Consider the following 16,026-nt stretch of genomic DNA (forward strand, 5'->3'; position numbering starts at 1 on the left):
GATCTCTTTCTACCCAGTGGAAGAGCCCTGTATCATCTTCAAATTCACACGCAAAACCTGGGCCCAGACCCATTGGTGTTGCGAAAAAGACTTGTTGCCTGTAATGGACTTGCGGTTGAGGACTGTAGCACCTACATAAAAGGTCTGGCTTTTCCAGAGAGCCCAAGTAATCGAGTTCCCCGCTGACTCGCCCAAGGTGTTACTCTTGGTTGGGAACACAAGAGATGCCTCTCAGGGTCAGAGCAGCGGTCCGTGCTGCCTGGGACAGTGGCATTAAGAGATGCTGTTTAGTGAGCACACTGAGCTTGGTGGCTGTCTTCAGTGTGATCCCTTCACTCTCCCCAGCATCCACAATATTGGGTCATGGATGTTAGAGAGGATATAAGAGCCCCTTTAATGTCTGTTTATGGACCTGTTGACCAGGAATTTGTCTAATCCCATCTCGACCCTGCTGATACTCTCTGCCTCCACCATCTCTTGAATCAACAAATTCCAGAAGTCCACCATTTACTGTGTAACAAAGTATTTTCTTTTATACTTTCTTTTCTTTAATGAATTTCTCCCTAGTTTTAGTGGCAGGTCTCAGTTCTAGTGCAATTTGGTGACTAACAATTTTGTGTTTATGTCATCACGCCTCCCTTCCTTAGATGTATAACTTCTCTCTCTGTTATTACACAGGCCAGCTCCTCAAGACCTACACTTAATTGTAATTAGTGGACAGATCTAGAGTAGCACTTAGTTAACCTCCCATATCATTGTTTGCACTATATTACAACTCACCACAGCTCGAGTGAAGGCTGCTTTTTTCTCTTCCAGGCTGGAGGCTTTTCCTCTCCAGACATAAATCTTAAAACCACCTTGGTCTAAAATGTAGCAGTCCTGAGGTGAAACAGAAAAAAGAGACGTAAAAAGCTCTGCGCATGCAAAGGTCCTCATTTGTGACCCACTCAGGTTGGATCCTTCTTGAAGATTTAGATTAGATGCAGATCTAGCTCATTTCCTTGCCTTGCAGAGCTCTAACCCTGGTGCAACCATTAGCAGAGGCAACAGAGGATTAATTTACTGTGGTTCATAAATGGGCTACAACTACCATCAACCCTACAGTGCAGCGGTTCATGGGTACGCTGACTTTGCAAGCACACCTGACCCAGGCAGCGACCCTTTAACTGTAATGAGTTAAAATATGTATTTTTCTTAGGCATTGCTCAAAACTGGCCATTACCGTCTCATGAGATATGTTCCCAAACCAACAAAAACACCAGCTCCAAAAGGCTCCAGGAGAAGCGTATGCTGAAATATCATCCTCGGCCTGCTGTGCTTCAGCACTGCTGATGGTGGTGCTCATTTATGCCAAATCTGCTACTAAAGGAGCAGGAAAAGGCCAAGTTAGACCTCTTCTGCATGACTGTTTTCTGTCCCCGATCCAGAGCTAAGTGTTGCATCGTTGTGAACGCAGCAGGATCCCGAACCAGAAGGAGATGAGATGGCCGCCAGGTAGCCTGTCTCCACCGCAGAGAGCTGGTGCTCTAAACTGACAACCCACTGTGTGACCAAAGGCTTCTCGTTTGTCAAACTGAACTTTGACAAGAAAAGCAACAGCTTCATACGTCTGTACAAGGAGACTGAGATTTAACACTGGCTGACACCAGGGTGAGTAAGGGAGCTGGAGCCTTGCAGCACAACACTGTTTCGGAATAGGCTGGTTTGCATTGCAAAGAATTAAGGATGAGCAATTCTCTGCCAAATTTTAGCCAGAAGGATATCAGGAAAGCCTCTGTTTTCTGAAAGCCTTTGGACAGAGGGTCTGTAAGGAATCTCCTTCCAGGGTGGGTCACTGAGACCAGCCACTTGCTACAGCAGGAAAACATATCTTCATGATTTTGTGAGCAGAGTATTTATTTGCTCTGAATTCTGCAGATGGTGGGCTATCCCCGAACATCAGGTATTAAGAAGCCTAATTTCCATCTGGAATTTATTCCTGGCCAGCAGCTCTCCTTGACTCTGATTGCCAAGCTAATATCATCCTTGGCTGAGAGGGTCAATTTGCCATCTCTCGTTAAAGCAGCTTCAACGCATCGCCTACCTTTGGCCACTGAGGTTGTAGTAGGGCTAAGCTGTCCTGTTTTCAGAGGACACCTGATAAACCTGAGTGATGAAAGGGCTGATAATTTTCAGGAAACGGGGTATCCCATCGAAACAGGTGCTCAGCTGAAAATAAAGCAAGCCACAGCATCCTTTTCTCTCTGTAAGGGCTGATGGCTTTATCTCACCTCGTGCTGGAGCAGATCCTGTGTCAGGGGCCGGGTGGCTATCTCCTGTACCACCAGGTCATTGTCCTTCTCGTAGACACTGAAAGACAGAGTCACCGAGCTGAGTTAGGCTTCACAGCACTCACCGGGAGAAAGGATAGGGTTTGGAGCCCATCCCCAGACTTACTGGTAGAGCCGGACATTTGCTTTCTGCAGCTCATCTGCTTTCGCATCCGGGATGGCGTCTCGGAGCTCCCCGCGCCTCTCACCCAGCACCATCTTCATGATCTGCATGAGGTCTGGGGAGTCTTTCTCGTTGTCAATGATGCCGATTTGAGCGCGGCCGCCTCTTTCGCTGTCCCTGATGCTGCGAGCCAGCGCAAGACCCTGCACAAGGATCAGCAGGGGGTAAGTGCTGATGCAGACAACAAATTCAGCAAGCCTCAGACCTAGAGCAATGACTGAGCACCGATAGTCCAAGCCAGATTACCACAGCTTTCTGAAGCTTCTAGTGTCCTTCAAATTTAGCTATTAAAAAAGGGGATGTGTCTATAACGCCTGCTTATTAACTAACTTTCAGGAAAATATTGCTTATTATAGTCACTATTGGTGCTTGCTCCCACAGGGCACAGGCACGTGGTAGCCACAGCAGGTCTGGCCTATGTGTGACTGTACATAAGCAGGTCCAATGATCTTGTGAGATGGTCTGGAAGAGAGACACACGCATGCTGAGGACAACGAGGCTTTCTTTGTCTCTTCTCCACTCTCCATGGGATCTTCTCCTCTAGCTGTTGTGTCCTGGAAAATCGCCTTACCTGTGAAGCTTCCCCCTCTCCTAGCTCATCAGGTGACACCATGTGAAGAGCAGACCCGCCTGCTTTTTAATGTGTACAATGACTGGCTATGAGTTTGGCCACCAACTTTGCTGATGACCCATTGATATATCTTGCTTTATTACATCTCTGTATCTTGGTTCTTCTAGCAGTAAAATAAGGATAATGACCCCTTTGCAAAGTGCCTTGAGAACTATGGGTCTGACCTGTCAACACCTGGGTTATGTATTCCTACTTGTCTCATACTGAGCAAGCTGGAATGATGTAAAAAAACCATTAAAATTCATGTACCCCTGGTGTAGTTACTGCAGCTAAACCTACTGGTGTTGTTGACTTTTTAGTCCTATGTCATGCAAACTACAGGGCACAGAGGGATGGAGATGGACCTCCCCAGAGGGAGCTGGATGCCTTTCTGGAGCCAGAGCTAGTGATGTGCCCACAGCCACCCGTGAAACCCAAGCTGAGACCAGGTCTGAACTGGAGCAAAGCACTTCCCTGGGCCTCTGATACCAGCAGATGGGCAAGTAGAATATTTACCATGATTTTCTCTGTTCGTCTCTGTGTTGCTGGTTTTACTGAGATCTTCACTGTGCAAACATTGAGCGGTGTTTCTCTACCTTTTTTTCCAGGCATCAAAAAGTACCGCTAGTAAACTAAGTGGCTTTTGCCTTTACTCACCCTGGATTTCTCAGCAATGCTGCAGTTGGGTCCATTCCACTGAATCAGCACTTTCCCAAGGTCCAGCAAGAAAACATCACCCTTATTGAAACTGTCCCAGGAAAGCGCTACCTGTCACGGGGAAATGAAAGCGTTCAGCAAACTGGGGAGGACAACAAGAGCTGCAGGAGACAAGCAGGAGACAAGTCACAGCCATTGCGAACTTGCCCTTGGGGATGTAACAACTGGTCTGCAATGACATGCTCATTTTTCTAGCACTCAGCTATTCACTGAGCCCAATGGCTTCTCTCACAATAATACCAAACCCCCGAGTGAGGTCTTGGAAACTACACTGTAGTAGGGGTCCTTGAGCAGAGATGAGCTATCCAGCAGGCAAACCTGGTCGAAAGTGAGCGTAGGAGGAGAGGCAAGGAGAAATGATCCACAAGGAGAGTGGGCTCTTCTTCTTACCTCTGTGGCTGACACGTGCTTCTTCCCCTTGACATGAAGAAGACGCTTGATGTTGTACATATTGGTCTCCACATGCTTAAATCCTGAAGCCACTCCTCCCTTCTTGTAGCTGTTTTGTAGCAGGGAATAAAGAGTTAGACCTGGTTAGAAAATACCTTCCCCTCTATCCTCTGAGAACATCTCATGCTTTTGGTATCAACTAAGAAATCTAGAGCCAATATAATCTCCAAGTCCTAAAAATGGAATGTCAAATGCTGTGTTGCCTCACTCTACTGTTCATGGTCTCTGGTCAGGCCATGACTCCCCACGGTGTCCATCCACCTGGTATGGGTGTTGTGTTGCTGTTGTGCATCTTGGGAGAAGGTGTGTAGATGAACAGGCAGGTCAGGGATGGCAATGGAGACATTGCCAAGGAAGTCCCAGAGCCTTTTTTACGTTTTTTGGGCAAGTCTAACCCACTTCTACATATCCTAGACTATTTTAGAGAACAGATCCAATGTTCATACTAAAGTAATAATTGACACAATGTAGTTGCCATTTAAGGGAAAAAGAGACAATTGCTGAGAGTCTTATAGTTTTTGCCATGTGGCTAATATATATATTTTATCATAGCTTGGAAGAAATTGGCAAACGTGGTCAGGCATGCGAGTGGTTCACAGTACTTTAGACTTATTTGGCCCAGTTTAACATATCCACGGAAGGATGCTCTGGTAATTAGTCCACCTGTCAAGGTGTCGAAAGAGCCTGCTTTAATTTCTCATTCTGTCTCAGACTTCCTGATTGACCTTAGGGATGTTGTTTAGACCAAGATGAAGTCTAACTCATACTGATTTCAGAGGCAGATAGGTTTCCAAATAGACTTCTAAACCTACATGTTTTTGAAGGTCTGACTTTTAGTCCTTTGTTGTCCCTTACTCATCTTTAAGATGAGGGTAAAAGCATTTTTCTGTCTCACAAAAGGCCTGAGGAAACTCATGAGAGGTTGTAGAGATGCACAATACAGAGGTATCAAAAGCCAGACTGGGATATAGGGTATTGACTGAGGATGGGTCTTCATCTGAGTTTTCTTCAGCTGTTTAAAAGCAAGGCACTTAGCGTGTTTATTGCCAATGAAGGTCCTCCTGGAGAACAGCTATTGGAGACACCTTCCAAAGACCCCAAAGTGAGCAAAGACCACAGGATTGGATTCAACAGTATCTTTTAGATGGCAGAAGTTCAGAGTCAAACTTTCGTTCCACTACAGGAATATTATTCCCAGCATGAGCCGAATAAGCACTTCTCTTCAAGAGGGATATTAGTCTGAAGTGCCCTGAATGGGCATATTAATCTAAAGTGTGTGGAGGAGAGGAAGGAAGACCCTAGGGTGAACAAAAGGGAGGTTAAGGTGCAATTACTGCAAATATCTGGGAAAATGACCAGTAGAACAGAATGACATGGTTCCAGACTCCATACTTATAAATAATTCTTTCAAAATGGGAAAGTTTTCTTCTGAATTTTGACCAACTTCAGTGCTGATCCATATTTTTCAGATTTTTGAAATGTTGATGGCCCTGAGATGTAGAGAAGCAGAGGGAACCCCAGGGACCATGACCCACCTTGTTGCAGGGTATTTTACGCTACTCACATAATGCCATTGCGGAAATAGCTTTGGAAGGTCTCAGACTCATGTCCCTCTACTTCCCGGTGCTGCACGGGGTTCCCCCTGAGCGCATTGTCCAGCTGGGTGACATACAGGGCCACGGCACCTTGCTCATCCTGAGATGAATCCTTGCCAATCCAGTAATGCAAATCCACAGCGGAGCCGCGAGAGGTTCTTTTGGTCTGGAAGAGGTGAGAAAGATGAGTCAGGATGAAGACACAGCCCATACGTGTGTTTCAAATAATATCACTGGCCAGGGAGACCTGGCAAAACCAAGTGACCGTGGAGCCCTTTCCCAGGGCCTTTCCCAGTTCTGCCTTTCTCCCGGACAAGGGGAGACAGGCCAGAGCCTTAGGATGCTCCCTGGGAGCCCAGCCTGGAGCCAGGGACCTTATTCAGGAGAGCATTTATAGGTTTTATGTACATATTGAACTGAAGGATGTTTCTGTCTGATATTCTTTTATAACTCTTGTTATCAAGGAAAACTGAGCACCCGTGCAATTACAAAAATTAATGCATTCAACCTGTCCTACTTTTGTAGCTTGATATTAAAACTTAAAGGATACTCTTCTCATAGATCACCTTTTTGAAGGTAATGTACACTGCTATTTATTTGCCTGGAGACACCATCCTTTCTTTCCTGTTCTCTTTCTCATATCACACTACATAGTAACACAAACTGCCTCTGAAGTCCTGCTGACTTGCAAAAGAGACGTAACTCCAAATGAAGCTGAGCCTGTGTGTGCATGCTGTGATTCACCTTATTACAGAAAAACCCAATAGCCTAGAAAGAGGAGGCAAGCGATCTGAGAACAGGTGTGCTTATCGTTATGTGAGTTGTGCCAGTTATTTTTCAGCACCTGCTGTGTTAAACCCTATCATGGACACCTGGGAAATGTAATAAAAGCTCATTTTATAAACTGGATTTGACACTAAGTTCTGTTTATTTGCTTTGTGCAGTGATACCACAGTGAAACACGGTAGAATAATAAAATACAGCTCAGTTCCTTTAGGCACAGATAATTAATTTGTGGCAAAATCACTCAATTTAATACGTTGCTATTGAAGACGATCAAAGTCCTGTTGTCCTGCAGACAATCTTTGGAGAGCCTCCAGTGAAGATGCAGAATGCAAAGTCGAGTATTTTTACCCTCTTGTCTGTAGAGGCTTAGGAGAGTACTGGGCTGATTAAGGGTTCTTCTACCTGGGGAAGCTATTGTAACATAAGCTGAGCCTGTGAGCAACAAAATCTATACTGATATCTACAGTCAGCTCCTTGCAAGGACACTCATATTCCACTCTAAGCATGCCTTTGGGTGGCTGCTACCAAATCCGTTCAGCACTCAAAAGGTGGCATAAAGGCATGCGCATGGTGAATTAGAGCAGGAGATACATTCTGCGTCGCTATCCCAGCCTGCTTTTCCAGCCTGATGTATATGGGATGTGCATTTGTTTATTGTGTGATAGTGGAGGCTTTGCCGTCTCTTGACTGACGGAGATGTTTGCGGGAGGGTCACTCAGACCCAGGAAGTGGGAAATGCTTCTGGTTTCCACCGTATGGATGTCCTTTGATACAATGGGGCCTGGATTGCTCTATGCAGATGAAGAGATCTGGAAGGAATTCTAGGAGATGAGTGCAACACATCTGCACATCTTCTGGCTAGCCTGGGTTCAGCTGGTTGCAAGTAGGTCTGGACCAAATTTGGGTGGGACAGATGAAGTGTCCTAATGGGGACATGAGAAGGGCTGCAGAGCCTCTCTGCTGCTTGCGTGATGCAGGGTAGGTGGCACACCTCCATAACCCACATCATCTGCTGAAAATGAGACCCTCCAGTTGACCACCTCTCACATCCCCAAAAGACTCCCATAAGTCATGCAAATGTGGGCCTTGATTTAGTTTGCGAGGAGCGTACTGGCCCTTTTGCCATGTCTGGACATGACTCAGCTGATTAGAAGATAAACAATTTTAATGAATTACTAAGTTAATGGTTCCTCTGGACTTCTGATTTACTAAACATACAGTGTTGTTGCAACAGCCACATTAAATTCAGGTGCGTGATTAGATGGTGAACGCACATGCACAACCACTTTTACCCACAGTGCTGCTCTCACCAGTGAGGATACCCAGCATCCAAGTCAGAGCTAAACAAAAAGGGTTGAACCAGTTGCCTACCAAAAAGACCAATGTTTGTCAGCCTTACTTACGTGCAGAATTATGTAACAGTCCCCTTCAAAAAAAGTCCCATAAGCCTTTTCAGGTACAGGAACCATCTTCATATTCTGTAAGAAAATGAGTGTTAGGGTCATTGCTAGAACTTCAGAGCCAAAAGTTGGTGGGTGAGAAACAGGACAGCTGGGGTGCACGAAACACTGAGGTGACAATTAGGGTTTGGAGAAGGAAGAACCAAGGCTGTGCTCATAGGCTGGGAAAAGCCACTTCTGGGGGAAATCCCAAAAGTAGTAAGAGACGAGAAGGGGCAAATGATAATGCTGCTTGGCCAGACTGACAAATATATTTTACTCTCCTTGCCCCTCTGCAATCCTGTAGGTCTAGAGCAAGAAGACTTAGTGGTCAGGTTGAAGTGCTCCAGAGCTTGCATTTGTAGGGAATTTCCCAGGGGAGTGAGCACACCTCATCCCAGTTTTAGTTTTGGGGCGTGGTTTTTGCTCAGTACCCGTAAGTTCAAGGTTAACTTTCAGAGCTTTGTTAGAATAACCACTTTGCCAGGGATTCATAGCAACTAGCAGTGCTGAGAAAAGACAGAGTTGAGGACACTGATGTGTCCCTCACCCCTCCAGACCTTAATTGCATACTTCATCTGGTACAAGTGCACAATTAACCAGCCATGCCAGCCCAGCATACGTGCCTGGATGTGCCACCCACCAGTACACAAGCAGCTCCTGGGCTTGAGCTGGCTCTGTGGTTCCCTGGAATTAGAGACATACATTCTTCTGGTGGCCTGACTTGTTTCCCAGCATACCAGCCTGACCCTTGTGAACCACACACATGTCTCTAATTACAGATCCTCTGGAAAGAAGCTTAGTACAGTGCTTTGGAGAGAAATAGAAAGGCAAAGTCCCTGTGATGTTTGTATCATAGCTGGGACCTGTAGAGGGCCACCAGCACTTGGAGACACGTGTTGGAGCCCCTTCCCACAGCTCCCCTGAGTGGACTCTGGACCTCATTTTAAGCCCCCTCTCGTTGCAGGGGAATGTTCCTGGTGAATTGGGCCAGAAAAATGCAGAATTGAGCACAGCCTGGCTCCAAACCAAAAGCAAAGACCGCTGCAAGCAGAAGGTGACCTCGCAAGCTGCAGTATCTCTCCCTGCAGTGACCCATTGATCAGAGTGGGAAAGGTAAGGATGAAGTGCAAATAGACTCCATGCCTTTGCTGCAAAAATGGGTGCCTTCCCCATGGCAGCTGCTGGTATAGACTAAGGTGACCTATGCATAACCCCTCTTCTTGGTGAAACAGGTAGTTCATTTCTGATGTGCTAATGCAGCCTTGCATTGGTTCCTGAAGGGGGTGAGAAAGCCTCCAGTGCTGGAGGAACAGCTTCAGTCCCACCACATTTGTATTTCCTTAGTCAATATTATCCCTGTTTTACAGACCAGGAAACCAAAGCAATAACATGTTAAAAGTTGCACAGGGACAAGTTGGGTCTCCTGTTTCCCAGTGTATCTTATGTGTAACACCCTCTTTTCCTACCCAGATTACTTCAAGAATATCTCTTTCTTGAAACATATACACGCACACATGCAGAGGACATATGCCATCGTTGCCTCTTGGCGTACCTCTATGCCCCATATTTGCAGTCCCAGCTTTCTCTCGATAGTTGGGAGATTTGTGTCACCATCTGCCATCCTGCCGTCTGAGCTAGAAGGAAAAGGAAGAAGACAAAACAAAATAACTCTATAATTGGATACAACAGTAAGTGTGCTAGTCAGATGGTTCCTCTTACCGTCAGTGGAGGTTTAATACAGATAATCTGCACCTCGAAGTGTCTCTCTCTCTCTGCTGACTTTGAAGAGAGCCCATCTGTAGTTATCAACAGTTAGGTGGGATGAACTCCCATTCCCAGGGTATCCATGCTCATGGGGTCCAAGCAAAGTGTGGGATCACAGCCCAGCAAAGACTGGATAGGATACCGTTGTTCTGGTGCGGGATTATTGCTCCCCTATTTGAATAGGTGGAAAGGATTCGCCGGGGTGTTGGACCTGACATCAGTACTGCTTTGTTCCTGCCATGGCACAAGGGGTGGCAGAGACAATGGTGGACCTCCAAGAGACCCATGCCCCCCTGGAGCAGCCACTAGAGGACAGGTCAGGTACCCTGGGGCACTGAGATCCTAAGGAATTAAGCTCTTCCACTTCAGGAGGAGGTTCAGGTCTAAATTAAGACACCTGCAAGGTATGTCAGGGCAGGGCACCAGGCTCTCAGCTCCGTAAAGGTCAATGGAGACATAGCCAGCGCAGCCAACAGAGCATATGGAGGGATCCAACTGATGACCCAGATGTCTACTTTACACATAGCTGAGCAAGTCCCCAGGCTCTGCTGCCTGTACGGGGAAGAAGTAGGTTTCAGTTGCCCACACAAAGGTGTCTGGGGACATCTGAGATGGTTTTGGCATCTCCAGCTGCCCCTCTGATGGGTAAAGGTCTCCCATCCATCCTCTATCATATCTACCAGCTGTGAAAAGAAAAAAGGACTACTCTGAGCTATGTTCCCCGTTCCTACTGCTTGGATAGCTGAGGTTTTTTTTGCTCAAGAAGCAACTTCTGAACCCGGTTTGTTTACAGGGCAACATCCTGAAGCAAATCAAACCCAAAGCCAATGTATATGAAAACACTGGGTTACATCCTAGCAGAGCTGGCTGGCCCATGGGGCACGGCAGGTGCCTGCTGAGCAGCTCGGCTCCAATGGAGCGGCCACAGGACAGATTGTGTTTGTGTAGGGGCAAGACCCGTATCCGCTGTTCCTGTATGAGTCAATCCTGCTCACAAATCAAAGCCCAGCTTCAAGAGAAAACACGGCTCACTGATTTCTGTGTTTTGCATTCATTTGCTTTGCCAGTGCCCTCCCCTGATTTGCATTTGCTCATGACAGACTGAACGATTGTACTACGTTAAAAACAACAGCAGCTTGACTGACTGCATTTTCTCTTCTCCGTCTCTGGATGAAAAGGCTGCACTGATTGTAGGCCACGGCCTCTCCTGCACTCCTCTGCTCAGCTGTAGGAAACCGCCTACGAGAAGGAACGGTGCTATGGCTGCCTCAACTCGGCACAACAACTGAGCCACAATAAGATGAAAAATAAAAGAAGCATGGCACAAAGCCATGGAAAAAGCTTCTTCTGAAGGAGGAAAAGAACAAAGACAGATGATCCCCTGCCAGAAGGCATGTTTATTGCTCGTGTTATGAGAGCATGGAGAGACGTGCTGCACTTGGTACCATAAAGTCATAAGAAGCGACGGTCCTTCTCCTGAAGAGTTTGCACACTAAGTAAGAGCACAAAAATTGCTGTTCTAGGCAGGAACATTGGTGCATCCAGATCTCCCACAGCCCAGAGCTGCCAGACCTTGGATCCTTGCACAGGCAGTAGAGAGATGCAGGTACCTCCAGGGATGTTTTGAGCACAGCCCCAACACCTCTCTGCTAACTGAGCAGGCACTCACAGTCTGGCAGCACTCGGTAGCAGGAGTCAGACATGCTCACTCCTTCCTGAACACAGACATATCTGAAGGACTGTGGCAGACTGAGTCCATGTGGCCTCATGTACCTACCAGGAGTGCATTCAGCAACTTTCATCTCCCTCTCAGGTCCTCCAGATAGCTTCCAGGCAAGAAGACAAACAGCATGGATTAAAAAAGGCATTTTTCATCTCAATTCCCAGAAAGGTAATTGAGACCCACACAGATTAAAAGCCAGATCCAGGAAGATATTTCAGTGTCTACAGAGGAGTTAGACACTTTTCTGAATGGGGTCCTGATTCACCTACTGTGAAGTCCAGGGCTATCAGGAACTGAAGCCAAAAACATGATCCCAGTTCGGATCTTTAACCAAAAGACCTTTCCTTTCTTTTAATAAGGCATTTGAAAGGTCCCTATTAAAGAAAAACCCGAGTGAAACCTCCTTCCCTCAGCTATCTTTTTAATTTATTTAGGGTTTTTCCTTCCAGCATCAAAACAGGAACAACCTGAAAACAAAGCCAGTAAACACGTTTATATGTGAGGGAGAATTCGGGGGGGGGAAGTTTTTTAGAAAAACTGACACTGCTCTCTGTGGAAGGCAGCAGGCGTCTTGCTCGCCTCCGAACAGCACAGGAAACCGGCAGCTGGCCAGCTGTGAGACACAGCTGGCTCCCTGCTTCTCCCAGCATCCCAACCGCTCCCGTCAGAAAAGTTAACCCAAAGGATGCTGAGATTTCTTTGAGTGCAGACAGCCGTGTTGGACAAAACCCTCCGAAAGCCAGCAATGCTCTACCGATTCCCACCCAAACCTCTTTGACTCAAAACAGGGATCTTGGATCTCCTCCGCTCCTGGGGCTTTTTTCTCCACCTGAAACCTGCCCATTAGTGCTGGTCCCCACTTTTCCAGGAAATGCTGTCCCTCCCTTCGTCCTTAGTCATTAAGCTGGGGGGGGTAGTATGAAGCACAGACAAGGTTGGCTGTTTCTTTGGAGTTCCCAGCTTCTTTCGGCTGGTGGCCAAGTTAGAAATAATAGGAATATGACTTATATAATCAGACAGCTCATTTCATTAATGATTTAATGTGGGTTTTTAATCAGATGATCCCATAATTCAACTCCTGCCCAGACACAAAATCCAGTATTTATGGAGTGAAAACTTCCCATCTGTGCTGAAACCAGGAAGGGCAGAAACTTTTCTAATTTAAAAAGAAAAAAAAAAGGACGTTAAGAGGCTTGGGGTCACTGTGGGGTTTCAACAGCAGTGTCTGGGTCAGTTCCTATCTCAATCAAACCAGTTTTGCTCAGCGCTAGGTGAAACGCAAATTGCAAAGGAGCATGAGTCAACTGCCTCTGGGGCAGGAATTCATTGGGAAAAAACTTGTTATGGGGATGGACGTTTGCTTCCTTGTACACAGACACAGCTTTACCTGTGAAGGGGGAAGAGAGTCACTAAAGCAGCTGTAGCTCACCTCTTTGCCTCCACATTAGTAACATGCAACTACCCCATTTCCACCTCCAGGGCCAGCTACCCTATTTCCACCATTTCCAGGGACTCTCACGACCATAGAAAGAGGAGATAAGTTCCCACCATGAGCAGGGGCTGAGAGGTGGCCACTGTGTAGCAAAGACCAGCGCTGGCTTGGAGCTGCTCTGCTGTGTCATCACCACTTGGTTGAGATGCTATAAATTAAACTGCAAAGAGCAAATGCTGCTGTTGGGTGGGAGAAGAGGATCTGGAAACCAAATGTCCGTGGCTGGCATCTTGGCTGGATGTCACAGTGGGGACAAGCTGGAGCCTCCAGAGCTAAAAGCAAAGCCTTCCCTAATGCAATCATAGGTAACAAAGCTGGTGGGTGAGGGCAGATGGGTCTCTGTTACATCCTCTCCCCTTCACGGCACTGCCAAAATCGCAGCAGTGCTCCTGCTTGCTAAATACGATCCCCATCCCTTCTCCAACCAGCACAGCGTGGGGAAAAGCTTTGCCTTCAGGAAGGACTAGATGACTAATTAAGTGTCAAGGTCACTCCCAAGGTCGGTTAATGAATAACAGTTGGGGTGGAAGTGCCAGCAATCACTCCTTCATTTTGATCAACCTGGTGAGTGTCGAGAACGCAGACCTAGCAGGACATTTCTTCAGGCAGTCTCGGGCTGTTTGGGTGGGGACGGAAAATAAGGACTCAGAAGGGGGATAGGAGATCATTTCAAACTCCCGCAGTACGGTCTGAATTAAGCCTGATTTGGCTTGTCTGGGTTTTGGCGGCACACTTACTGGGCTGTAGTCACGGTAATAAAAAAACCCCAGTGAAATGACTAATGCTCTGTACAGCTTTGGGAAAATAGGAAGCAGCTGTGGCTCCAGCCTTTCCAGGCTGAAAGGCCTAATTATTGGGAATACTTGGACTGGCATTAGATGAGGTAAACCAGGGCTGTTGAATTGCTTTCATTGTCTCCATTATAGTTGGGCATCTGGGCCCAAGTAGGTGCCATTTTTTTGTTTGCATAAAGGATAGCAGTTAACTCTTATTTTGCCCAGAGGAATGAAATTCAACGTTGAGTTACCTTGTGTGGCTCATCAGCTACTGCTTGGGACCGTTGCTTTGAACGGTGACTGTCCCTAGCGAGTGACTGTCCAGAAGTACAGCACTCAACCAACACAAGCTGTCTTTTATTTTCCTGTTGCAAGAGGAGAAAAAGTGGCTTTTATCTCATGTAGGATGAGAGATAGGGGGGTCCAGCAATGGGGCTTGTCTTCTCTCTCATGTTGTCACACACTCAGTCACGTAATATCCTCCTCCAATTTTTTGAAAGGAAGGCAAAGTTTGCATAGGTGAGAGCACCTGCGACATACATATCCATATGTGTACGTGTGTGTTGGTGACAGCTCCTATCCTCTTGCACAATCACAGGAAGGGTTGCAATCAGAGAAGCTGAATTGCATTACCCATGTTGGATGTGCTGGGACATGGGGATGAGGCAGGGAATGGGATATGTGTTTTGGGGGGTGACAAAAGAGGGAAAAGTACAGCTTGGCTCACCCTCCTCCTCTGGGTCCCGTGAGGTCCAGGTTCAGGAGCTCGCTGTGGCCAGCATGCCAAGGAGAGGGCTCTGCACAGACGCTCCCAGATGACCACAGAGAGCACTTCAACCTTCTTGGAAAGAGCTGTTGCCTGGCAGCTAAAATTACGTAAACCAGGCCTTGAAATAAGATGCTATTTCTGATCACGGTGGGCAATTAAATATTGGAACAGCTCATTAGGGAAGCTGGCAGGCTCGCCCTTACTTAATGTCTTTGAAATGAGACAGCTAAATGGCTGGGGTGTGCTCTCTTGGCTCAGCTCCTCGGGGATCTGTGACTGTGAGCCCTGTTCAGGTGCTGCACTTTCAGCAAGCTGCACTTTCCCATCGGTTTGGGATTAAGGCAATAACATGGATTGATCCTCATGCTTCAGGGCTTCACCCAGCCACCTCCACAGGGCAGAAAAGACCCCCTATCCATGATACCAATCATCTGGGTGGATCATGAAAGGGGTTGAAGGGCTTTTTCAGTCTTCTCTGAAGTAGAGATGGATGAAAACTTGAGATGGGGCATCGGACAGGGTGAACTAAGATTGTGAAGAAGCTTCTTGCTCACCTTCTCAGGGTCAATGGCTCTGGAGATAAGAAAGGACTTCACTGGGTTCAGATGGGCAGGTTTTCCCTTTCTCCATGAATGGCTGCCAGGGATCAGCAGATCATGTCTCGTCCAAACAGCTACCTGCCATCACAGGCAGCTGGTCTTTTCTGTTCTTTGTTCATGGGGCAAGGCCTGGGGTGCTGAGGACTGAGATGCTGAAGTCTGTTCAGCGTTAATGTGAGTGAAGACTTAACGGCCTGGGACTAAGAGGAGACTCACTGTGATGATTTTATGTTCTTGATGGCCTCTCAAACTGGAAGTGCTCTATACCCCAGGAGAGGTTTGAATTCCCTGTTTAGTAAATTCAAAGGATGCACAAACCTGGATCTACCGGTTTGCCGTGTCTGATGAAAGCTGACCAGTCTCCCCAGGACCCAGTTGCTGTATCTCTTGAACCCTGCAAATTTACTCCATCTCCAACCACTGTCCCAGGCATTACCAAGAAGCAGACCTTCAGCTTCGTGTGTCTTTCTATAACCTGTGCCTTCACCCCCTGTCCATTTCTGGCATCTCTGACTTAGTAGCTTACACACAGTCTTTCTGAGAAACCCGCTGGTGCTGTGAGCCTTTACCTTTCAGCCCCTTGTGAGCCACATGCAGATGGGCTTTGCATTAATTCTCCAAACCTACCATTGCTCCTTGCTTAAAAGGAAGGAGCACAAGGAAATACTAGGTTACTGGGAAATAACCACCTTCCCAGTTGCAACAGCCCTCAATCTGTATCTCATCTGTGTCTTCAAATTCCTCAGAGGACATCTGATTTAGAAGGGCAGGCAACTCACAATTTATCTCCTCTGACTTTGACTAGTCCCT

The 16,026-nt window shown here is 46.9% G+C and overlaps 1 protein-coding gene across 1 annotated transcript in view; it reads right to left on the reverse strand.

Moving 5' to 3' along the window:
• VILL (villin like) overlaps nt 1-16,026 on the reverse strand; it is a 39,333-nt gene that overhangs the window by 16,893 nt on the left and 6,414 nt on the right. The window contains exons 2-9 of the mRNA XM_076332004.1: nt 9,646-9,727; nt 8,055-8,129; nt 5,835-6,031; nt 4,211-4,319; nt 3,761-3,871; nt 2,437-2,636; nt 2,271-2,349; nt 781-879 (exon numbers count right to left, since the gene is read on the reverse strand). Coding sequence (XP_076188119.1) covers nt 781-879; nt 2,271-2,349; nt 2,437-2,636; nt 3,761-3,871; nt 4,211-4,319; nt 5,835-6,031; nt 8,055-8,129; nt 9,646-9,714 — 939 coding nt within the window. The 5' untranslated portion in view covers nt 9,715-9,727. The remainder of the gene's footprint in view (nt 1-780; nt 880-2,270; nt 2,350-2,436; nt 2,637-3,760; nt 3,872-4,210; nt 4,320-5,834; nt 6,032-8,054; nt 8,130-9,645; nt 9,728-16,026) is intronic.

Source organism: Aptenodytes patagonicus, chromosome 2, assembly GCF_965638725.1.
Source record: "Aptenodytes patagonicus chromosome 2, bAptPat1.pri.cur, whole genome shotgun sequence".
Lineage (NCBI taxonomy): Eukaryota > Metazoa > Chordata > Aves > Sphenisciformes > Spheniscidae > Aptenodytes > Aptenodytes patagonicus.